Source organism: Vigna unguiculata, chromosome 2 (assembly GCF_037176805.1).
Source record: "Vigna unguiculata cultivar grain cowpea cultivar isolate G323 ecotype 2 chromosome 2, ASM3717680v1, whole genome shotgun sequence".
NCBI classification, from domain to species: Eukaryota; Viridiplantae; Streptophyta; class Magnoliopsida; order Fabales; family Fabaceae; genus Vigna; species Vigna unguiculata.
In genome coordinates this window covers 21,003,530-21,029,771 of record NC_140793.1, presented here as the reverse complement: position 1 = coordinate 21,029,771, position 26,242 = coordinate 21,003,530, and the positions used below count along the sequence as shown (strand labels likewise).

The 26,242-nt window shown below is 34.0% G+C and overlaps 1 protein-coding gene and 1 pseudogene across 1 annotated transcript; one reads left to right on the top strand and one right to left on the bottom strand.

Annotated features, from left to right (window-relative positions):
- Positions 1–1,852: 1,852 nt before the first annotated feature.
- On the bottom strand, positions 1,853–3,566 carry LOC114174537 (uncharacterized; annotated as a pseudogene).
- A 5,123-nt stretch (positions 3,567–8,689) lies between these two features.
- On the top strand, positions 8,690–19,846 carry LOC114174083 (Prolyl oligopeptidase family protein). Its single transcript, XM_085669856.1, has 11 exons — positions 8,690–9,138; positions 10,492–10,658; positions 11,056–11,278; positions 11,381–11,526; positions 11,611–11,813; positions 11,917–12,051; positions 15,200–15,328; positions 16,812–17,224; positions 17,422–17,638; positions 18,318–18,511; positions 18,650–19,846. Exons 1-11 carry the CDS (start codon positions 8,762–8,764, stop codon positions 18,843–18,845), a joined length of 2,400 nt encoding a protein of 799 aa, XP_085525982.1. The 5' UTR covers positions 8,690–8,761; the 3' UTR covers positions 18,846–19,846.
- The last annotated feature ends 6,396 nt before the right edge of the window (positions 19,847–26,242 follow it).

Sequence of the window (26,242 nt, the reverse complement as noted above, 5' to 3'; positions counted from 1 at the left end):
CATAGAAGATGTTTAAGTATTAAAGTGAATTGGACAATTAAAGTACTGGATTCTCTTGGTACTAAATTTAATTGTGTGAGATTTTGTGTTCTTAATATTTATGGAAAGCATGTCACTAAATTAAGGATGAATGTGGGTAAGGATTACCAATATTATGATTTAAAAGGGGATGCCTTAATGTAGAAATGATGTGATGAGCAGGTACAATAGCCACTTGTAATAGGCAAAGAAACGACAGTTAAATTGGTTGAGAGCCAATGATTTTGTATTCAATTTAGTGGGAAGTTGAATTATTAAAGAGAATTGAAGGATAACACACTTTGTAAGTTGTGAATGATATTGGTTAATGCATAAGGTATAAATATAATTATTAAGACATAAATATAAGAGGATTCAACAACCTGGATGCATGGTGTTACAAGACTAAAGTGTTGGGACTTAGCTAAAATTGTGCAAAACCAATCAGATGTATGTTACTGGTGTAGCACTTGGCGGCGGGGTTTGAACCGTCAGGCGATAACCACGAAACAGTGACGTTTTGGTGCAAGTAGCGCCTGATGATGAAGGTGGTCTCGCCAAGCGATAGCTGTTGCGTTAGTGAGCTCCTGGAACACTTGCGCCTGTCAGTGAGGGTAGGTCTGCTAAGCAGGGTCTGCAGAGTGTGTATTTTCAGAGGCGGTAAACGTCCCCCGCCAGGCGGTCTAGAAGCGTGCAACAGTATTGGTGTTCTTACTATTGACGTGTGTGATCTACAAGGCTTCAATGATACCTTAAAGGTCGGCTTGCTGGTGTTCCTTGAGTTGTGGCTCAGAACGTATCCCCTGAGTTGTGGCTTGGGATAGGGGTTAAGCACATGGCATTCCTTGAGTTGTGGCTCGGAATGACATCCCTCAAGTTGTGGCTCGGGATGACGGATGAACACGAGGAACTCTTGAGTTGTGGCTCAGGTTGGCGCGTGTTGTCGGTGTGAGTGTGTTGGTTGTGGCCCGCACGGATGGGTCTAGATAGATTGCCCTCCTCAGTAATTAACTAACGAGTTTGGTAGTCTTGGGACGTTACAAGCTATGTTCATATTGGAAACTCCACGTAGCGTTATGGTGTGTGATCCGTAGCATGGTTTCTTGCACGTGCTCTATCGGTTGTGGTCGATAGGTATGATAGCAAGACATCTTGAGGTACTCACTAGAAGATGTAGAACACGATTAACATGATTGTAGCCATGTGATATGAAATCAAAAGGATGGAATTCCTTTGAGTGATTATGTGATATGTATATATATATATATATATATATATATATATATATATATATATATATATATGTGTGTGTGTGTGTGTGTGTGTGTGTGTGTGTGTGTTGTGTATATGTTTATCCTATTAGCTCACCCTATCTGCTTGTGTTGGCGATGATCGTGTGCACGGTACACGGGAGCAGATGATGTTACAGGTGGATCTAGTGAGACGTAGAGCCGAAGCGGGGCTAATCTGGGATAAAGATTTCACAAAGTTTTATTTAATATGTTTTGGAATCAGTTGTAATACTTTATATCATTAAACTTGGATATTATATTTAAGTTTTATAAGTTGAATTCAGTTATATTATGATTGAATAAAGTTTGAAATTTCCCGCATTTTTTGGAAATAGATTTATAATTAATGAATTTTTATATTCTTATTTTATTTTATTATTTAAATCCGTAATATCCAGTTTGGATATTACACTAAGGCTCAAAATTTTCATGGTTATCTTTTGCAACTCTACCTTCTCCACCATAACTCTCCCACCAAAGAGTTGTCAAAACAAAGAAGTATTGAATCATAATGTAATGTAATTAAAAATTATAATTATAAATCATATAAAAATGGTAATGAAAGTAATTTCATTATCGGGTTGTTTCTTGTTTCTAGTAGCTATTGCCATGTCCATTCCAAAAAGCCCCTTAGCTTCCTTGAACTTTTAAAGGTGTTGATCAATTGCAACTCTTATGTCTATATCCAAAACCATTTTTTCAAATGTTTCATATAAACCAATCAATACCTCCCTATCCATATTGAATTTTTTGTCATAGCGATATCTAAGACAATAAAAAATAATTTGATGAGAACAAGGAATACAATGCTACTTGATAGGACAAGTTTGGGTGTGATTAGCTTACCTAGGATTGAGATAATAGGTTGTTGCATGGAGAGGCCTATGTAGTTGAAGATTCCACCTAGTGTCAATAATTTTCCACACTTTTTTATACCTTGTCTTTATCACTTGGAAATTTTCAGCAATTTGCTCCTTGACTCTATTCATTGCTTCATAAATATAAGAGATAATTGGTTTTGCATCAACATCTACCAACCTCAATACTTTCACAAGTGGAATCACACATTTTAAACAATAGGTGATTGACCTCCAAAATCTATCATCAGTCAACATTAGATTCAACACTTGCTTACCCTCAGTTTTAGTAGCATGTGGACTAGTAGCCCATTCCTCTGAAACAAACAATGATCTAAAAGAATTCTTTTGTTGCATAATACAATTTAATGTAAGATAAGAAGTAGAAAAATGAGTGACAATTGGCCTTGCTAATTCCCTTCCATTAGAGAACTTTCTAACAAATTAAGAACCCATGTATATATGCCTATAAATGTAAGTGGTCATTTTCTTTACTTGGCAAATGGTATTGTAAAATACCGGAAGCTTTCCAATATCCTTAAGCACTAGATCAGACGATGTGTTCCACATGGGAACCAAAATAATTTGGTTCTCTTTTCCATTAACATTCTCCCAGCTGCCATAAGGTTAGAAGCTCGATCTATAACTACTTGGACAACATACTCCTCTCCAATTTCATCCACCATGTTGTCCAACAACTCAAACACTTTTTTTCCATCTTTAATAACATCACTAGTATCAATAGACTTCAAAACAATAGTCCCACTTGGGTTGTTCACAAGAAAATTTGTGAGTGATCTTCCTTTCCCATATGTCCAACTGTCACACATCAATTACGTGCATCCCCATTTTTCCCAATCAACCTTACTTTTGTAAACTTTGTTGAACAATCTCCACAGCTTTTGTCAAATAGAAACCCTCACCTCATGATAAGAAGGTGGCTTCAAACCTTTGCCATACTTTCCAACTGCCTTTAACATTTGGATGAAAAGAAGGCTCCTTACAATATTAAATGGCAATGCATTACCATAAATGTAGTTGCAAATTTCTCTAACTACATTTTCTCTATTCATATAAGATGCATTGATAGTCATTTACTGAAGATCACTCTTTCCTTTTGTCACTTTTCTTGATTTGTCTCCTAAATCAAACATGTCATCCTCTATTTTTTTTCTTTACCTTTCAGCATATTTACAAAGATTTCCTTCATCTCATCTGGAACAATACAACAAGGAATGAAATCTTTCTTTGTCCCAGCAAGATGTTGTTTCATCTTTGCTATGTCACACCAACAAGTATGAGAACAAAACTTACACTTCACTTGTAATCTATTTGGTGGAACACTATCACAGTAATTCCATGTAATATCAACTTCTTGTTTTGTGTTTGATTTGCTCATGTCTGAAGCACAAAAATAGAACCTAAAACGTGAGAAACTCCCTGCACAAAACAGACATAAAACAAAGGATACTGCACCACAACACAGCACCACCGCAGCATCGCGCGACCACCATCACAACATTGTGTGACCACCACAGTAGCACAGCGCGACCACCGCGAGATTACTGTGGCAACACCACGAGAACATTGTGCATAAACTCTAGAAGTGCGAACACCATCAGAACATTGTGCGAACACTGACAGAACACTACGCAAACACCACCAAAACACTACGCAAACACCACCAGAACACTGCACGACCACTGCACTACAACTACGTAACCACATGACCATGACGCAATCATCGGTACTTGTGTCTCGTTCAGACGTAGATGAAAACGAAGGAAGGAAAGAAAAAGGAGAGAAGATAAGAAAGACAAGAGGAGCAGAAAACGTGAAAGAGATGATGTTAGAAGAATAGAGTAACGTTAATCAGCGCGATAAAATACAAAAGGGAAAAAAATTAGGGTTTCAAATGGATGGGTCGACCCGACCCCATTCAAAAACCAAATATAACCCATATCGTGTTTCGAATTGCGATTCGTACGATTCAGGTATGTATTGTATCGTATCGAACATAATTCATGAACAAAAATGATACAACATGTGATTTGTATCACCAATCACCTATATCACATCATATCGTGAATCATACGATACTTACTACACTGATTCTAAGTACTCTTAATATGATTTTAAATAACAATCAAATCGTAAAGATAATGAGGATTTTAAATAAAAATTAAGTGTTTAAAACATCATCTTGAACGCCTATATTCTTTGTTTGGAAATGCTTTATGACAAACAGTCCAATGATCATTCGCTTAAGGAAACAAAGGTATCTAAGTTTTTGTTTAATAGACGTAAGTATTCTTAATGTGAGTTTAAATAAAAATCAAGTCATAAAGATAAAAAAAATAAATAAAAATTAAACATCATCTTAGACGCCTATATTCTATGTTTAGAAATGTTTTATGACAAACATTCCAATGATCATTCACTTAAGCAAACAAAAATATCTAAATTTTTGTTTAATTGTGATTAATTATCATATATGCAAATCTATTTTGAATTATTTTATTAACATAATAAAGGCTAAAGTTCAATTGAAGATTCATATTATATCTTTTTATGTAAAGCATCTAGATCAAATGCAAATGAAGATTCTAATTGAAGAACAAGATCGCTTCCGCTTCGTCCAGCACTGCTCGCGCGAGTCCTTCCCCCTAAGGCATTTGAAGATTCATATTATCTGAATTATTTTATTAACATAATAAAATCTTATAGCTAAAATGAAATTGGAACAATCATCTTATAAGTCTATATAAAGGACATAAGACAAAGATGAAAAATGCATATCTACAATCTACAATTCCTTCAATATTCTAAGTGACGTTCTAGCATTGTGGGTGTGCGTAAGCCTTTGTAATTCTTCACTTTGTGAGGTAAACCTAGTGATCTTAAACTGTGTTCTCTTTGATAGTGTTATTTACTTGTGAGAGGTCTTAATATCAAGGGTAGGTTCAAATAGTCTAACCAAGATTGGTTTGTGTATTCGTGACAACTAGGAGTGATTCTTGTATTCAATGTAATCAATTGATTATTTAACATAACCTCATAAGCAATTTGCTTAAGGAAGAACTGGACATAGCTTGCGAGTGTGGGTAAACTACTATAAAATTTATTGTGTTGTTTGTTCTACTTGTGTGCTAAATGATGTAGTATGTTACAACAAAGTAAAGATAGAAACACATCCCTACTGCGAGTTTGATGCAATAAAAACATATACATCTAAATAGTATTATTTATACAAAAGTATGGAAGATTACACTACCTTATATACTACACTATGCATCAAAGAATATATGTTCTCTCCCTTTTGTCATAAATAAATGTTGGAGGTAGCTTCGACATCACTACTTTGGTGAATTTGGTAATGGCAATGGTTGATTAAGTGTAAAATTGGAAGGCAACAGATGTTGAGAAGATGAGGGTTGGATTGTTTATTTGAGAAGGTGCTACAAGCTATATGGAGAATAGTCTTGAGGCTTTTTGAAAGCTTAATAATTGCAACATATTCTAACACATGTACTTAAACAAAAACATTGTCATCTTCTCCATCTTCTGAGTTTGTAGCATGTTATACTCATCGAACATAGTTCACATGATGTCAAGAGTGATAAAATAAGAACTAATTGTGAACACCATGATAAGCATTGGAGAGAGAACATGGACAATTGATATTAGTGGTGGTGGTGGAAAGGGCTCGTAAAGCTTATGCTTTTTTCAAGGTCTTGACTTAGACTTCTACAATTGTTGCTTTTGCTTAAATATTAGTATACCGTATGTATATGATGATAACCAGGCAATGAAAGAGAGTTTCTTTCAAGAATCTGTGTACTTACTTGAGTTTGGGGGGCAATATACTACACAACTACTTAGCTCATCGACTTCTCGACTTCTCGACACAAAACCAAACTCACTCGACTACTAGACAACATTCTACACAATCACCTAACCACTAAATACCACGACATCTCCAATTTGGCCTCTCGGCATACCCTGAACCTATTTAACCAGGCAAAAAAGTTCCAACATAAATATATCCTCAACCTCACGAATATTTCCATTGCACTTTCTCGGCTCACATGGCTGAGAAACCAACCAACGATTAACATAGCTAAACATGGATTAGACACAAAGCAAAACCTAAATCCTGATTATGCATAATTGGGCCCCCTTAATCACTTGAAGAGTAAAAATCCAATAAGAAATGCTATAAATAGGTAAACACCCAAGGTAAAGGGGTGAATTTTCTATGAACTAGATTACTGCTAGACTGCCTCTAGTCGCATTAAGGCCAACAAAACCAAGTTTCCCCTTAAAGTAATATAGGGAAGAAGACTTGGGTCAAATTCATGGAAATGGTATGTATTAAGCTTAGATTATATAGCTACCCTTGCGAAAAAAATAAAAGCAATGCAAATGGGGGAAAATGAAGCAAAAGAAAAAATGCAGTTGACACTATATTAGATGTTGACTCTACTTATGCATAATCAACTATGTAATGCATATAATTATCCTAAATTTATTTACTATTACATCTTGGAACTAAAAGTTGAGAAAATATATGAAATAGAAATATGAATGAATATTTATACTAACTCAACTTAAAATGCAAATTAGAGCCATGGGATAAGCTCAATGCCATGATTTGGTCATTAACTAGATGGAATAAAATGAAAAAAAAAATAGTAAAGGAAGTGCATTCTTAAAATTGTTCCAATGAATAACTATAAACTCCTTTTCACTTCAGAAGACCTCTCGAAAAGCTATCCTACTTTGGGGTCATATGGTCTCCATCAGAAAACACAAAAATATGTGCAAAATCAAGATTCTATGATTAAGGCACCATCGTAGCAACACAAAACTGAATCGAAAACTTGAAAGCATAAACTAAAATTGAAGGAACGAAACTAACAAGTAAGATACGAAAGGCATAAAAGAGATTAAACTTAAATGAAATAAAGCTCAAAGCTGGAAAGTAGAAATTGAAATTGGATTGCACTTTGTATTTCATCACAAATGGAAACGAACATCACGAGAGTTATAAAAAAAATGAAATAGTACAAGTAAATTTTACTCTGAACTTCCCTAATCACTTTGTGCTCGTGATTGAACCAAGCAAAGATGCTTTGCACAATGAAGGAGTCCCAATCCCATCGGCCACTTTGTGCTCACCGGAATAAGAAACCCTCACCTTTTATAATGGCTCTCTCTCACAAAAAAAGAGAAAAAGTAAATCCTTGCCTAACCCTCTAAAACATTACGAATCCCCCTTTCCAAAACTTGATTCTCTCCATTTATATCGATAAAAACCTCTAACAAACCTCGACCTCGCGCTCTACTCTTGCAGCCAACAAATTGAACCCCAAGGCCACCCAACTCACTTTTTTATTTGGCTAAGATTCCTTCCCGTATGTGCACCAACTTTCCATTCTTCAATCTTCTCTTGGTGGTCTTGCTCTCGAGCCTCCATCGCGCCCCAACTTACCTTCATCGTTCAAACTAGGTGCAACTAATAAGAGCTTCTCCTCAAGATATGTTAGCTAGGTCAGCCATTCGTGCTTCAGTTTAGCCTCGTGGCATTAAGTTAAGCCATGCATTTTGACCACTAACACTATATAAAAACAAATTTATTAAGACTAACAAGTCATTTTTATAAAAGTAAAACTAACAAAAATGGGATGTTATCGATTATCCTTCCAAGAACAAACTATTAATATGATACTAACTTAAACATTTGTGTGTCTTTGTAGATAACTCCACCACTTGAGATCAACAACTAAGTTTAAATATCGAAGTTGAGGAATAAAAGATTAAAAGTGTTTGTCCTCCTTAGATCGAAGACTTAAAAATTGAAAAGACGAAAATGATAGAGGAAATCGTGACTTGATAGTTATCCATCCTGCATTGTAAAAAGAGTTACCTTCAACATATACTTTGACCTTAACTTTGTTGTTAACTTTCCTTATAAAATGTGTATCATCTTCTACCTTCAAATTTTGTTCTTCTTATTGGTCTCAAGTTGTTTGAACATTCGTATCAAAGATGTTACTCAAGATGATACCAAAAACGTGTACTAAATAATATAGGTCATTGTACACATCCAAAAAGTCATGATACTGATAACATTTGGAATGACCTGATGTTGATAAAAAAAAGGAAACGAGGTTGTTGATCATCAAAATGGATTATGTACGCATGCTTTTGAAAATATGTTATAATTTGCACTTTTTATGTTGAAAGAAGTGCTAAATGTCTCTTTGGGTGTCTTTAGAATCTCAACATTCATAATTATCACGTTGTTATAAAGTTTCAATCAATAAGTTTTACAATGTTTTCAATAAAAAAATTATGAAAAGAGACTCAACTATAAACGAGAAGGAAATTCAATTGAATTTGAGGAAATATAATGGACAATGTCCATAAATAAAAAAATTGCAATTATAATTATTTTTTAGTTGCATTGTAAAATCGATTTAAAGAAGTAGCTCGTTACTAAAAAATGTTGTATTGAGAACAAATGAATCACCCTAATGTGATGGTTACTTTCACTACACGTGACCGAGTTCGAATTTGAGAACTTCTTCCATGGCATTTCGCGCAATTGGCCACTCCAACACCACACTCATCAAGTCATGCCGCACCATCATATTCACACACTCTTCCTCCTTTTCTTCCGCGTGCCGGCGGAGAAGCTCTTCTCCACCGCCGCCGCCGCCGCAAGCTCCGCCGTCTCCGAAGAAGGTGCCATTCACGGTGTCGGTTCACGGTAAGACGTGGCAGGACCCATATCACTGGATGTCCAACAGCGACGACCCGAATCTGTTAAAGCATCTCAACCGCGAAAACGTCTACGCCGATGGCTTCATGGCTGACACTCTCAAACTCCGTTCTGTTCTGTCCTCTGAGATGAAAGCACGGTTACCGCCCACCGTTTCCACTCCCCCTGAACGTTGGGGACCCTGGTTTGTTCCACCTTTCTCCATCTTTTTCTTTTTGTTTTATTCATCTATGAAAAAAGTAAAGTATAATGCACCTTGTTAATCTTTGAAATTACCAATATAGGTTAACTTAGTCTGTGAAGTTATGATAATATCATTTTAATTCACAAATGCACTAAGGAATGCTCATTGAAAAAATAGTCCATCCATTGACTTTTTGACTGCGTTCTCGAACCAATTATGATGTACAATTGCCATGTATGATGCGTTTGTTGAGTTCTACTCTCATTATCTTTAAACTTATCATTATCATGATCTCTGATTCATGGATTTCATTAAAGTTTTGAGAAATGCTACACCCTCTTTTGAATACGCACTATCACTTGAAATTTATTGAAAATGGTGAAACTTTATGAGTCTAATTCTGCTTAAAGATTTTCTTTCATGATTTTGTAGTTTTCAATAAATTTAGTAACTAATAAGATTGTGTTAAAGAAGTCTTTCTTAGAAAACGGGTTACTAAGCCTATAAAAAATTTACAATAACAACACATATGAATTAAAGTCTATTTCTTTTTATAAATTTAGAGACTAAATTAGTGAATTATGCTAAAATAAAAGATGAAGTAGATTAGTGATGAGATGTCAGAGCTGAGAAGATATTTCTGGACGAATTTTTGCTTTTGATAGGTTTTATTTACGATTTTGGATGTAAGATAATTGATATCCCGATTTTTCTAGTGTTATATTAGCAAATGTTATAACATTGTTCTCTTTTTTTGGATGTGAGAGGAGAGAATAACTAATTTTGACCATACAACTATACATGAAAAACTGAAAATGATTTTACTTGGATCTAATCTTGACTATTGATGTATTCTTTTATTCTCAAGATAGCCTTCTTTCACCTGATATGCATCCACATGTGTTGCTTGAGGTGGAAGAATTGGGTGTCTCGTGCTGAATGTTTTGTGTACTATGGCAGTTGGTGAATAGTAGAACTAATATAAATGCATATGTTGGACTGTTGTTAGCGGTGTAAAAAATCTGAAACTAAGGGACCATTTGGTTTAAGAATTCCTTTTGTTTTCTTTTTCTGCTCTCACTTTAAACGCCATTGTTTTCTCTTAATGTCCGGATTTCAAAAGTTTAAGATCCCAGAAAACAGAAAATAATTGAAAATTGTTTTAACTTTTTCCTGTTCAAACTTTTGAAAATTAGAAACAAATAAACAAGGTAACACTTTTGTAATAAAACGTGAAAACAGAAAATGAATACAAAAACAAGTTCTGGGACCTCCGCTAACTACAGCAATGTACCGTTTCTATTTACTTTGACTCCAAGTTTAATTGATTTCATTTTCACCTCCTCTTTCTAGGATGTATTACCAGTATATTCCAGAGGGAAAGGAATATCCTATACTTTGTAGGAGGCTGGAAATGGAGAAAACTGGTTGGCTGAAGAATTTTGTTTTTCACTATGGAATGACAAGATCAAAAAGGGAGGAGATTTTACTTGACTGGAATGAACTTGCAGAGAAATATGGTATGCCTTCTAGTCTCACCATTTATTTTTAGTTTTCATTCCTTTTCAAAATCAGCGATAATAGCTGGGGAAAGGAAGTTATCAGTAATAAAGGATGGGTATCTGACAGAAACATGACATCCTTACTCTGTCATATTTTAATGGAGTTAGTCAAGTAGCAGTTTACTGCTTCTATAATTGTTGTTGAAATTGTAAAATTGCAAAAATCCAAACAGATACAAGCTTGGCATCTTTGATTAATTAAACTTGCTTCTCTTGAATATTAAAGATCTACAGCTAGCTTGGTCCTTTGGCCAGCCTTCATGGGATAATTTGTACTCATTCTTCAAATTGTACTTTAAATTCTTTCTCTTTTTTCTCCTATTGGTGATTGTTGACAATATACTTAAAATTGTAGGGTATGTCAATGTTGGAACATGCAGAGTTTCACCTGACCACAACTACCTAGCATACACACTTGATATTTCTGGTGGGGAACGATACACACTTCAGGTAAAAGACCTCAGAAGTGGATTAATAGACCCAAAATCAAAAGTTGATGGTGCTGTTAGTTTGGCATGGGCTCAAGATGCAAGCTCTCTGTTTTATACTCAATCAGATGAAAATCAGCGACCTTACAGGCAAAGTCTTATCATCAGATTTCATTTGTTAGTTTTCAGTGGTGGGAAAAAGAATGGGTTTCAGTGTAAGATGCTATCCTAACTGTCATGTTATTATGGCAGGGTTCTCTGCAGAAAACTTGGATATGACCATCTGGATGAATTTCCAGTATTTACTGAAAATGATTCCAGTTTTTGTGTGGACATAACAAGCACGAAAGATGGGAAATTCATAACAGTGAATTCAAACTCAAGAACTTCATCCGAGGAAGGGATTTACTTGTCTTGTTTTACGAATACATAATGAGATTATTCTTTTCTAGTGATTTGTTGATCTTGATTCTTATCACAGGTTTATGTTATAGATTCTGTCAATCCATCAAATGGTTTACAGAAGTTATGTAATCGTACTTCCGGTGTACAGTACTTTTTGGAACACCACTCTGGTTTATTTTATATTCTTACCAATGCTCCTATTCCTGAATCCCAGTGGTCTGGTCAAGGTTATTACCTGGTTAGATGCCGGGTTGAAGATATAGAGTCAGCTAAATTGCAGGTATTTTTTATTAGTTTTATACATCCAAATTTTTAGTTATGTTATCTGTGAGTGGTGTGTGAATTGTCTCTAAATCCCCTTCATTATGCTTATTTAACTTCAGAATATCATCCTTCCAGACAATGACATGGACATATGTGATATGGACATTTTTAATGGATATTTGGTTCTTTTCTTCAATAAGAAAGGTCTTCCCCGGCTATGCTCATTGAACTTTCCTTTGCAAGTTGATTCGAAGGTATATGAATTTCAATTTATTAGGAATTTTTGTTTATAACTGAAAAGAAAGGTTTATGCCTTCATATTTTGTTCTTGTTCACCTCTATAGCATCTAAACCATTTGATCCTGATGAATATTCCCTGCGTACCACATAAAAGATACTCCAATATGATGACACGAACAAGTTCGTCACTATTACCTTCCAGGGTGTATCATGTTTAACCAATGCTAATAGAATGTAGTACTTTAACGAAGATGTAGAAATGTTTTGAAGATTATAATTGAAATGGCCATAAAACCAGAATGTGAATTGCTGTATTGGTGTGTCTATACATGTATTACAAGTTTAGCCATTAGATATTAAATTGTATTATGTTGCAATGACATGTATGCTATGCACCATCTACATGTATATAGTGAATTTCAGTGCCTCTCATCTTCTCATTTCCTAAACTAACCATGGTATTATGTGAATACGAACATGGTCATCAAACCAACAGGTCAACTAGCAAACTTGTAGAGTTTATGAGTTTTCTTAGAAGAACAAAAGTGAAGATAGAATTAGAGAGGATGAACTAAACATGAACTGAAAATTTAATTATCACATCACACTGAAAAGGTAGTCAAAATCGAGATCTTACTCAAGATCGGAGAGGAAAATATAAATCGTAAATCAGAAGATAGTAACGCGGATTATAAGATCCTACAAATTTTATGAAATTTATATTCACACAAAATCTCATTATATGCCACTCAAAATTTATAATTGAACTTCACAATATATGAAATAAAATAGTACATCATTAAATAACTGAAAAAAAAAAAGTGAAAATTTGTGTATTTTGGAGATGGAAGAGCACAGTCTAAATACATCTTAATGAAGGGAGACAGGGGTTTCACTTGTGGGAAGAGAGGGAGTCACGTTGTAGCAGTTTTTCTCAGATATAGAAGGGAGGGAGTCACTCTTTTATTTTATCAGTGAGTGGCAGTTTTAACAGAGTCACTTTTTTCTTTGGGTGCAATAAGGGTTGTTTCTAGAGAGGCACCTTTTTTTTTATTCTTTGGGTGCAGTAACAGTTTTAAGTAATTGGGCTTAAATGTGCTAAACGTGAGTACAAAAATGTTTATAGTCATTGCTTACTGACAGCTATACTCAAACAAACACTGTACTAACTAACTCATTACTAAAACCTACAACTGTACAAAATGACTTACATGTGATGACTATATAAACTGTACAAACTAAAACCCCAATTATCGAAGTGCACTAAAACAAAAGGTGACGAATCACATTTATTAACTCGAGTACTATAGGTATGACGAGTCTGTTTTCGTAAGTGACAAGACTCGCATTGAAAAGACGATCTGTGAGAAGACCGCGAAGCATGAGACACATTTTGGTAGAACTAGGATGACCTAAGCATTGATGTCCAAGAGCTTGAGACACAATGGAGATACAAGCAACTGATTGTGACAGATAGCATAATCATCGAGACTCATGTCCTGCTCCAATCGTTTGTTCGATACGCTTATCCTGAGTAAGAACAAAAATATTAGCAAAAAGAACAGAGTAATTTTGAGTGCGAGTGAGCTTGATTATGTAGAATATATTAAAAGGATACCCGGGAATCTAAAGCACAAAATCTAGAGTAAGATTAGAAGAAGATTGTGTTTGACCAATGCCATTAACTTTTATTTGAGAGTCATTTGCCATGGTAACAGAAGGTGAAGAATCCAAATAAGTCAGTAGTAGTAGTAGTAGTAGTAGTACAATTTACTTTAAATCAATTGTACAAAAAAGGGATAAAGGAAAAATCTGAGGCTTAAACTGTTGAATTTTTCACAAGTGTCATTCCATTCAATGTTAATAGAAATCCAACTTTAGAAAAATTGTGAGATATGGTGTTGGTTATAAACCTCCATCTTATTATGACGTTAGAGAAAATTTTTTAAAACAAGTAGTGCATAAAATTGATCTTATCTTTATAGAGTATAGGGAAGAATTGAAGAGAATACGATGTACAATTATGTCTTATGAGTGAATAGAAAAAAAAAGGGCATTCAATTTTTAACTTTCTCGTGAACAACCATAAAGGAGGTATGTTTCTTTATTCATTGCCTACCTCAGACATCTTAAGATGCGGAATGATGCTATGGAATTTGTTAGAGAGGAGAAGATAATGTAGTGTAAATGGTTTTTGATAATGCTGCAAATTTCAACACCGGTGGATAATTGTTGATGTAAAATTGCAAGTATTTGTACTAGACTCCACATGCTATGTGTTGCATTGATTTGATATTTGAAGATTTTGAGAAGCATTTATAGGTCCATCAATTTACTATCAAGAAGGGAAGAAGGATGACCACCTCCATTTATGATAAAGCAATGCTAATCAACCATCGAAGAAGTTTACAAAAGGAAGAGACTTGATAAAACTGGTATAACTAGATTTTGCCATGTCATATCAGACTCTAGCTTGCTTTCCTGAATTGAAAACATTGTTCATGAACTTGTTCAGCTTTGAAGACTGGAAACAAGCAAGTTTGGAATTGTAGTTGTGGGGAGAAAAGTTCAGAATGTAATATTAGGTAGTCACTTTTGGAAGAATGTAGCCATTTACCTTAGACTTGTTGTCCCTTCCATGGTGGTCTTTCGGTTACTAGATTCACATATAAAACCCACAATGGGTTTCATATGTGACAAGATGGATTGTGCACAAGGGAAGATTAAATATAAATTTAATAATACTAAGAAAAAGTAAAATTTCTAAACCTTTTTTCGTTCAAAATTAACCATTTATTCGTGTAGTTGTTTCCAATTTAACATTACTGGTATTTTCATTGTTATGAATTTGTTTGGAAGATCATTGATGAGAGGTGGATAATCATCTTCATGGGCCTTCATATGTTGAACTCCAAAGTGGTTGATGAATTTGAATATGAACGTTGAACTCCAAAGTGGTTGATGGACTTCATTGGATTGGATCGATTTCCTGAGATTGTGAACTATTTAGACATTTTCTTTGGCAGTAGTTTGCAATTGACCTTGGAATGTACCCATGCTTATTTTCTATACAAAGTTTCATTAAGATGAAACATAAATAAACTTTTTTGTTCGAATTTAAAACCTACATATATTAAGATATGACCTTGAATTTCTTTGTAGCATCAATCATATATTCAAGACCTGAAGCCATGGTACTTTCCTCTGCCATCAAATACATGCAGTGTCAGTCCAGGTTCAAATCATGACTTCCTCAGTATGGTTTACCGTGTGGTTCTTTCATCACCCGTGGTATGATTATTAACAATTAGGCATGCAATACACAATTTTTAGACTCAGATGATTTCATAATTCGTGTTGTTTGTAAATGTGAATGTAAAGATTTTACAAATAATAGTCTACTGATATTGAACTTTGTGGGTGTTCTGTGGATGGTGCTGAATACATGTGTAAGAATTCACATCTTGATTTTTATAAAGTTTATCAATATGTATTTGGGTGTGTGTTTATTGCTTTGCTTTGCATGGTTTCCCATGATCCATTTAAAAACATGATTTGAAATTTTTGATTATAAATTATATTCAAAGTTTCTTTTTAAACACAATGCTTAATTTAACCTGCTTTGTAATGTATAGTGTTGAATATAGTGAAAAATAGGTATAAAAGTAATCTCCCTTGTGTATAAAATACATAGAGTACTGTATTTATAATAAAGAGAATATAAGCCCAAATTACAAACTTACAGTAATCGTAATTTGTATCTGACTTATAGTAAAAATTACATGAAATAGTGTTTCAACATGATTCCAATTTCAATTTCAAAAGCAAATACTGCCAAATTAGGAATAACAACGATAAGAAGTACTGAGATTGAACTTCATCTATTCCATTTTGCTGTACTCTCCTAATTATATATATAATAATACTAATAATTGTGTGTGTGTGTGTGTGTATTTATTCAGGTACTCAATGTTATTGAAAAGTTCAAGAATCCTTCTGGATCAATTCCTTGAATCTAGAAAGTCTAAAGATTTAACTATAACATTTGATTCCTTAGAATATGATTCAACTAATAGATTCAAATTTATTCCTAGCATTAAAAAAATATTAAATGACATATTTAAGATTTGTTTTCCATCCCTAACCTAAATCAGTTAAAAAAATGTATACAAAAGAAACGATTCTATAATGAGAGAAATTAAGGAAATCAATTTGTTAAGCACCCAATAAATATCATATTTTAACTGAATTTTGCCACTTACTTTCTCGGTAAAATGTTAATATATTAAAAAATTAAGACGTTTTCTTGTTGTATGCTTAAAGTTGTTTGCAAGAACAGTAGGACCGTGGTTGAATTTAATAGCAATTGCATTGTCCAATTCCTGTCCTTCCAGATTTTTTCATAATATTTTACCATTTCCCTTTATAATCTATATTGCGGAGACACTCTATAAATACTATTTGTTTATAATTGTGCGAGCTGAGTATTTGATAGTGCGTTGGGTGATAATTGTTGAGCTCCAGACTTTGTAATTTTTGGCATTACTAATTGAATCAATTGTTGTAGATTGGCTCATTTCAAATCTACTCAATGAGCATATGTAATTACTAGAAGAAATTTTAATTAATTAAACGTGTATTACTATCTTGAATGTTATCATTTAATTTTTATGATTTCGTTGAAATGCATATTTTTGAAGTATTATATCTATGATTTATCTTCTTTAGTTTGGAAGCTTCTTTCATTTTCTCTGGTTTTTGGGTGAGTGAACAGATGCCGGATTTAGTTGTTGACTATGACATGTCAAAACATACATACTCTATTGTGCATCAAGAGGAATTGAACTGTGATTCTGTTGGTTGGTCGTCTATCCCAACTTTTGAGCTAAATAAGAGTACAATTCACGAGGCATGTAGTGATAAGAAAGAATGTGCCACGAATTTTAATTCACAGAGATGGAAGGACTTTTCTCAAATATACTGTTGTCAGAGGGAGGAAGTTATTTCCAATGATGGCGTAATGGTTCCACTAACTATTGTGTACTCTAGAGAATCCTGGAAGAAGGGTCAATCCCCTGGACTCTTAGTAGGCTATGGAGCGTACGGAGAAGATCTGGATAAGAGCTGGTGTTCAGATCGCCTGAGTTTACTGGACCGTGGTTGGGTACTGGCATTTGCTGATGTAAGGTTGGTTACCTGGCATCTATTTCTACAGTTTAGTTTTCATGTCGGCCTGTTATGAGTACTGACTTGTTTCATATGATTTGCATACATGTTTTACATTTATGGCCCTGTTGACCATGACAAATAGGATAACTTTATTATGTTCTTTGTAAGTTTTATGTTTTTAAATTTTAATTATGCGGCAACCTGTGTTGTAACAGAGGTGGTGGTGGTGGAGGTCCTTCATGGCATAAATCTGGGAGTGGATTAAACAAACAGAATTCAATATTTGATTTTGTATCCTGTGGCAACTACTTAGTTAATAAGGGTTATGTTCAGAGTGATCTGCTTTGTGCTATTGGGTGGAGTGCAGGCGGCCTTCTGGTTGGTGCAGCTGTGAATATGTGTCCCCAACTCTTTCGTGCTGTTATATTAAAAGTAAGTTTAATATAATCGTGATTGTAACAAAAAATGAAGGATTTGCTTTTGAGCTTTTCAGAGATGGTGAGCAGTGCGAAAACATCTTGCTTATTTCAAATTTAAGCCCATCAATTACTACCATGTCTCTACTGTTTGGCTGAAATTCGTTCGTAGCAATGTTTTTGTCAGAATTCAGAAGACTAAACAATTGTCAACCCTTAGCGAAATAGAATATATTATACAAGGTTACTTAGAGAGGAAGAACCTTGAGATTTGAAGAATTAATTTCAAATGTTTTTTAATAAATAACATACTTTGTAAAATAACCTCTGGAGGACCAAAATTAGCTTTTGATAATCTGAAATCATATCTCACTAGGTGAGCCTCAAAATGTGTTAGATAGGTTAAGATATCATTAGATATAACTACTTACATTATCTTATGTTAGTTACACTATTAATTAGATGTCCATTAATTAAAATGTTATGTCTTCTCTCGTGCACATTTATCATATAGATTTGGGTGTGCTTTGCATTTTATGTATCAATTAAATAGAGTGTCATATTTACTAAATTAAATAATTTCACTCATTTTTTATTTATTTATAGCTGATAGTTAATTTTGTCAGTTCACATTATTCATATTTTCATACCTTTAAATACCTCCCCCTCATAATTGGATGGGTTATACACACCAGGTACCATTTCTTGATATATGCAACACATTGTTGGATCCCACTCTACCCCTCACACTTTTGGACTATGAAGAATTCGGAAATCCTCAGCTACAATCAAATCTGGATTCTATTCTTAGTTATTCTCCTTATGACAACATTCCTCCAAACAGTTGTTTTCCTTCAGTTATGGTTACGGCAGCAGTTAATGATTCAAGGTAATCTAATTCCTTCGAATCATCTACACACACACACAATTTTATTGATATGCATACTTTACATCCTAATTATTATGCATTGAGCAACTTCTAATCGCTTCAATAATGTTGATGTTAGTATTTGACATTCATTCTCAGGGTTGGAGTTTGGGAAGGTGCAAAATGGGTTGCTAAAGTACGAGATAGTACCTGCCCTCGTTGTTCTCTTAGTGTCATCATGAAAACAAGTATGATAGGAGGGCATTTTGGCGAAGGTGGTCACTCTGCTCAATGTGACGAAACTGCATATGAGTATGCTTTCCTCATGAAAGCTCTTGGAATTTCAATAGAATGAGTATAATTTATTAGGTCATCGGTTCGGACCATGTCAGTGAAATTCCTTTGGGTCAACGAAAATTTTGTCCTTGTTTTATTTTTTTTATCGACAAATGTTTGTTATTAGTTTTGTTAGTGGGAAAGTTGAACTCATAACCTCTTTTACCTTCTTTTTCAAATCTTTCAAACCAACTTTATATTTCTCAAATGTTTTCAAATCTTTCAAACCAACTTTATATTTCTCAAATGTTAGTAAGAAAATTGAACCCACATCCTCTTTCACCCTTCTTTCCAACTTTTACTAGGTCAACCTTAGTATTATACCCAGGCTCCATAGACACAAATAAGTTTGAGCATCTATTATTATCTATGTAGGCATATCAATGAACTGTCTAGTATCTTCTTTCAGAGTAGGTATCTCCAATTCACAATGCTTTACATTGCATAATTGTTTCTTGATTCCTGTTATGTTTTCCATGGCTTATCCACACAGAAGAAAAGCAACTCAATGCATGCTGACTTTGCTAGCCTCTAATATTAACTGCTAGTTGTATCAACTTATCCTCCTATTACATAGGACATTTAACATCTGGGCAATGAAAATATGATGTGGGATTTTAAATTTGTTGTATAGAAGCTTCCTATCGTTATGCTATCAGTACAATCTTGCTCCCTGTCCACTTGTGGAGATTGAAACTCTGTAGTTCACAAAATTCTTTATTGGAAACGCAATTAATGCCAGCGAGAGTTAACTGGTAATTAGCACTTTTCGACCTGCTATTATGATTTTGGCGATGAGTCACGCTGTTGGAGTCGTGGATTCATGGTGCAGAAGCCAAAAGCCTAGCTTCTGTTATATACTAAAAGAACTTAATTGGATTTATGGATAGAGCTATCACGGGTTGGCTTAGCACAATTTGGATTAGAAAGGAATAAGCTAAGTTCAACTTATCTTTTGTAAGAGAGAAATTTTGTAATTCAGCTCGATTCATCGTGATCGTGGATTTGTGGATTGATTTATTTATGAATGTTTTATTTTTGTAATTTATTTTTGGGTTAAAATGTTTTTTGTCTTTTAAATTTAAGTGAAAATTAAAATTAGTCAATCTTCAAAACTTTATTCCAATTTAATTTTTTAATTTTAAAAATGTGTGAATTTAGTTAAATAAACTCAACAAAGTTTGGTTAATATAATTAAATTTACGCATTTTCAAAAGTTAAAGGATTAAATTTGACAAAAAATTCAAAAAGGGACCAATTGCAATATTGCACTGAAAATTAATAGATCAAAAACATATTTATTTTTTTATTTGATATAGTTATTGTCATATAATGAAAATGAATTGACTCGGCTTATTTTTTTATGTTAGTGGGTCAAATTGTTCACCTGATTCTTCTGATATTATTATAAAGATAGTAATTGAAAATTAAAGTATTAACTTGAATAACTTGACAAAGAAATAAATTAAATATATAAACTATTCAATAATATTTTAGTAAATAATTATAATAAAAACTTATAAAAAGATGATTATAAAAAGGTAACAAAGTGTTGTTGTTAGTGGTTAGGGGTTTACCTATCTTTTATCCAGCTCAAATTTATTTAGCTTGTAGGTTAAGTTAACTGAATTTAGTTCAATCAATATTTTAAAAAATTGAAAATTTCTAAATCTAACTAGGTTTGAATTTTTGGTAAATCGAGTTGATTCATGAGTTAAAAATCATTTTAATGTTTTTAGATCTAAGTTTATTTTAAAATGAATGGTGTAACTAGAAACTAAATATTTTAGATCTTAGATGTTAAGTTTGTGAAGCACATTAAATCTTTTTTTTTTCTTGGCAATTATCACTTGTGTTGAATTTTTCTTGCAATCCAATTTTTCTTATTTTAACTTAGACCGGTATAATTAGGTTTATGAATTTAATTTTTCTTATTTTAGTTTAGACTTTCATAATTAGGTTTATAAATTACAAAGAATATATATAACTTAAATATATTTTAAACTTATAATCATAAACCACCATTTGTTCAATTTTTTAACTTAATAAATTGTTTACTTTTTTCCCTTATTTTTTTTTTCATTCTTGAATAATGTCTTCCTTTTTTCCTCATTTGTGTTTTTCTATTCTCTTTCATGAAGATTATTTTTTTTATAATTAACTAACATCGTAAAAATTAAATCATTTGAATTTAGTTTTGCAAAGGCCAATATTTATGAGGTGTGGTTATATGAACTATGTGTTGTACGTGTATCTTGAACTATGTTGGGTTGGGTTATCTCGTCCTTGGGAACGAGATAGGTGATATCGATCTTAAGCACAGGTCAGACCGTCTCGGCCGTCATCCCGGATCAACCCATCTCTTTCGTCGGCTGGGGGCGAACCGTCTACCCCTCGACCCAGGTTAGCCTATCTCAATCGTGGGCTCCTACCAACCTGTCTCAGCCTTTGGCCCGAGCTGGTCCATTTCGCTCGTCACAGGCTAGTCCGTCTCCATTCCGATCGACCCTTCTCGGATGTCAGCCTATGTCGACCCATCTTAGTCTTCGACTTGGTTTGGTTTGGGTCGTCTTGTCTCAATCGTGGGCCTAGACTGGACTAAGCATGTCTTAGTCGTTTGTTAGAAATGTTTCTTGGCCAGATCGTCTAGTCTCAATCTTCGGTCCTAGCCAGCCCAAGACAGCTCGACTTAATCTTTGACTTAGATTCAAAATATTACATTTAATAATTAGTTAAAGTATTTTAATGGTCAAACCCACTTTGGCCCTAACTCGGACTGGAATTTTTTTTTACTACTTCATTTGGGGGGGGGGGGGGGGGAGGAGGGGGGCTTAACAAAGAGTGGGTTAGGATTGGCCCATGGGCCATTGGCCAAACTGACACCTCTAGGCTTCAGCAAGTCTCAGAGACCATGTACTTGTCACGCTAGGGAGACTTGAGGCGATGTCTAGCGCCCTACCAGCCATACATGAGCAAGGCTTGGACTCAAACCAAACAGTACTCCATCGAGTGTGACAATGTTAGTCCATCTTATGGTCTGACTTATATGTAGTATACTTTGAAGAGAACAACCCAACCAACCACAAGTGACCTCCATCACCTCTCATTCACTAAGTACTTTCATCTACATAAGTCTTGTACTTAGTAGAGTTTGGAAAGTGTCATCTTATCGTGACCCTAGGCAATTCACATCCTAATGCACACATCCATTCAAGGCGATACCTCACCCTTGGGGTCACCTTTGCAAATCCATGTGAATCCTTGGCAAAGTTGAGTGGATTTTGACGAGGTTTTGGTCCAAACTTTACTTAATCATTCAATATATTTGACTGATTTTCGTTTGGGTTCTACTTACACTTTTCATTTAAAAGGTTTTGACCAATCCAAGTCAATGATCTACACAACCCAATACAATCATTGTTCATCATCATTAATTATTTAAACGACATTAGAAAAAAAATGACCAAATTGAACAAAATTAAAGAAAATTGGAACTTGATTGAAAAAAAAAATAATATTAGAATTGAAATGACAAAACTAAATGAAAATAAGGATCAAATATATATTTTAACCTTAATTTTAATATTTTTTGGGTAATGGATACATGTATGGACATGGAGTATGATTTTCGCACCTGCCTAGTTTATAATTAGGTATTAAATTATCTGTTACGCATTGTCCGTGGGTACTCGTTTGAAGTATCCACTTCCTGTAGCGGATTTTATCTTGGATACCTGTTGGCATGGATATTTTTGTCATTCCCATACACAACCAATCCATCCCCAATATCATGTGTAAGCCCTTCAAATGAAAACAAATCAAGTTGACTTTGAATTTGTGTCCTTTGATCACCATTGGAAATGCTATGCATACCAAAGTAGTCTTACTTGTCTTGAAGCTAGAATGCAAACTACCAATTCCAATTCTAACTCCCTCACATGTAAACCCAACTTATCCACACATGCATAAGACAAAAAGGAGCATGTCACTCCAAAGTCAAACAAAACACTTACATTATTGCCATTTATGAAACACACATCTTAGATGAGATTACATGTGCTTGCAGCTTCAGCTCTCAACATCACAAACACACATCCTGTTCCTTGGGGCCTTCCACCATTCCTTCCCACATTTTCCCTCCACTAGCAGCCACTAGGTTCTTCTTTATCGAGCACTCCTGGGAAAAATGTCCCACTTGGTGGCAAGTTAAACATATCCTACCTCGTAGCGATATTTCCACCGATCAAGAAGGTGTTTCCCAAACAACTGATGTTAAGGCCTTGTGTACGACTTGGCCTAGTGCATTTTGGTCTTCCCTCGCGTCAAGTCACTCTTCAAAATGGTCCCCCTAGCCCCTCCACTGACCTTGCCTTTTTCAGCAAGGCAGGAAACTCTTGCACACACATAGGGGCCACTACGCTCTTCAACTCAAGCCTTAGATTGTATTCAACCTTTATACACTTCCAAACTTTAGAAACAACTTGTGTGTAGAATCTTACTAGGTACTTAAACCTTGAGGCATAAGTTGCCACTGACATCTCCCCTTGCTCCAAACATAATAAGTCAGCTTCCCTCGACATATCTTACACTGTCGAGGAAATACTTATCAAAGAACAACAACTTAAAGTACTCCCAATCCTCCACATCTCCCATTGTTGTTATAAACTGTTGAGCTCCCATCCACCAAAACTTAAACTCTCTTAAAAGCAAAGGTCAACTGCTTGTCCTTAGGACAAGAGACAACATTAAAGATCTTCTCTAGCCCTCACAACCATGCTTTATCTTGATCCAAGTTTCCACTCCCATCGAACTTGGGTGGGTTAGTCCATGAAAACCTTCCTTTTGCCATGGATACACATGAGCACAATACCATCAACATTCATTATTTCATTCATCACAACGAGTATCTAGTTTAACAAAAAATATAATATAAAACATCATGAATTTCACCTTTAAGCCATTTAATCATCATCACGACTTGCACAGGCACAAACAAAAGAATAAGGTTAGTTTCCCTTACCTAAACAAGTTCTCCTGATGATACTAGGTATCCACCGATTGCTTACTCTCCTTCAAAAGCTCCTCAAGTTCTCTCTCTCACTCTCTTCTCACAAGCACTCTCAGAACTTGAAAAGACATGGGGAAATAATGAGTGAAGAGATTTTGGTGACATGACACCTTATATTGACGTAATGTGGTTGGGCCTCTACCTTTCTAAATGGGACAAATTTTGCAATCCTAGTGTGCCTACTCCTTTGTCCCAACAAAAAACTACTATGCACCACAATACAAGTTTGTGCCTAACATTGTCCCTCTGGAATGGGTGGCAACTATGAAAATTGCAGGTATTATGTCCCAACCAAATATCTTCTCTCTTTCATCCATGTGTACTACAATGTTATGAACTTCTCAACCTTAACGTTGAAAGCGACTTTGAGCCCATGCAACCTCTAGAGGTGTAAAACCTTACTTAGCACTGCATCCCTCTCACAAAGCTAAAGTGTTCAAGGGGTAGATTTCATATAAGGGTAATCTTCTTTATGAAAGACAGAGAACTTGTAAAAAATGTTCTTCCAATTTGATATAGGGTAATTTTTTTACATTTCTTAATACTTGGAAATAGAAAAACATTTAGAAATAGAAAAACAAGATGACTAAGGTGTCATAGTTAGTTAACCCGGCTCACGTGGGTTGGCTCACCACGGTTTGAGCTAAAAATGGGTCAGCTCAATCCGACTCAATTTTTGTGAGCCAAAAATTTTGCAACCCGGCTTGACCACGCACGGGTTGGGTGGATTAGTAGGTTGGCTGACTTACAAATTTTTTTATATATTTATTCTATTACAATGAGAGTAAATTGAATTAAAGTGTTCACATAATTCTCGAAATATTATTATAAAGATAATAGTTAAAGATTAAAGTATCAAAGCATAAGTGGTCGAACCTATTTGACCCGTGGATTAAGTGAGTCAGATTAAGTTCAATCCATTTTTGAAAAAACTGAATTTTTCTCTATCCAACCCGACTCATCACGGATTTTAATCGGGTTGACTCACAGATTATAACCCATTCTAACATCTCTAAAATATAATAACAATCACATCAACTAGTTAATACCAAAAAAATTAAACAATAGAAACTCAATTAATAAATATAAAATTTTTGAATCCCACTAACAAAATAAATTTAATAAAATTATCCAAATTTATGAGACTATCCGAATATTAATAATTGATTTTAATCTTTCCCTTTGCTATTTAATATCTTTTTAAACTGAAAAAACCACATTATTTTCAACCAATTATTATGGTGATTATAGTTTAAGTAATCATTTTGTGTTAACTTAAGTCTCTCGATCTTATGACAGTTTTTCTATGGAAAAGGAAGAAGGCAAGGTGTTTTTATTTTATTGGAGAAAAACATAAATAAAATTAAAAGATATATATGGTCTGACAGAATTTATTGTATACCGGTATAATGAGTTTTGTGTTGCACCAATTCGTAAATTCAAACGTTTCTGTAAATCTCTTTCACTGAGATTAAACGCATAAAACCTCATAAATATATTTAAAATATTATATTTTCCTTCTTTCTAAGATTTTTTAAAAGCATGTTTTAAATGATTGATTGAATGTTATAAAGGTCATTTCCCAGTTTCATTAGGTTGAATAAATTTAGCTGACTTTATTAAAAAAAAAAACATAATCTACCGCATTTTCTGATAAAAAAAAAATTTAAATTTAACACTTTGCATAAAATGGTCATTCCTTAACATTATAGTACTTTGGTGAAGAAGTAAAAACGTCCATTTAAAAAAAACAGTATTAGAAAAGATTATTAAATTAATTGCGTAAAAATTTAATTTACAATCGAAAGCCTCTAAATTTCACTTATTATATTGTATAAAAATTCCACCCATCTTATACGATAAATTACAATAACTTCTGTATTTCCGATCTTTGTGATGATATGGTAAAAAATGGTAACCTAAAATATATTACCCTTATTTTTTCATTTAAATATTTTTGTATATATAGATTTGACCTATCATTATGACCTATGGCATCTATGGTTAAAATAAGCAACATGTTGAAAAATATAAATAAGTCTTATTTCAAAAGTTTTCTCATCCGGATTTTCAACTAATATAGCAGTACATTATTTTCTTAACTTCCATAATATAATAAAAAAAAGTTTAAATAACGGGAAATTGAGAATTCATTAAATTTGTTAGGTAATTATTATGATTCAAAAAACATTTAAAGTATTATTTTTCTTACTTATTTAAGACTGGTCGAATCTTTTTCTCCCTTATAAAGTATTTGAAAACATGAAACAACAGAAAAAGGAAAATGAAGTTGCCAAACTTTTTACCTGGTGTGACCTAGCTAGAACTGCGAAAATCTCATAATGCTT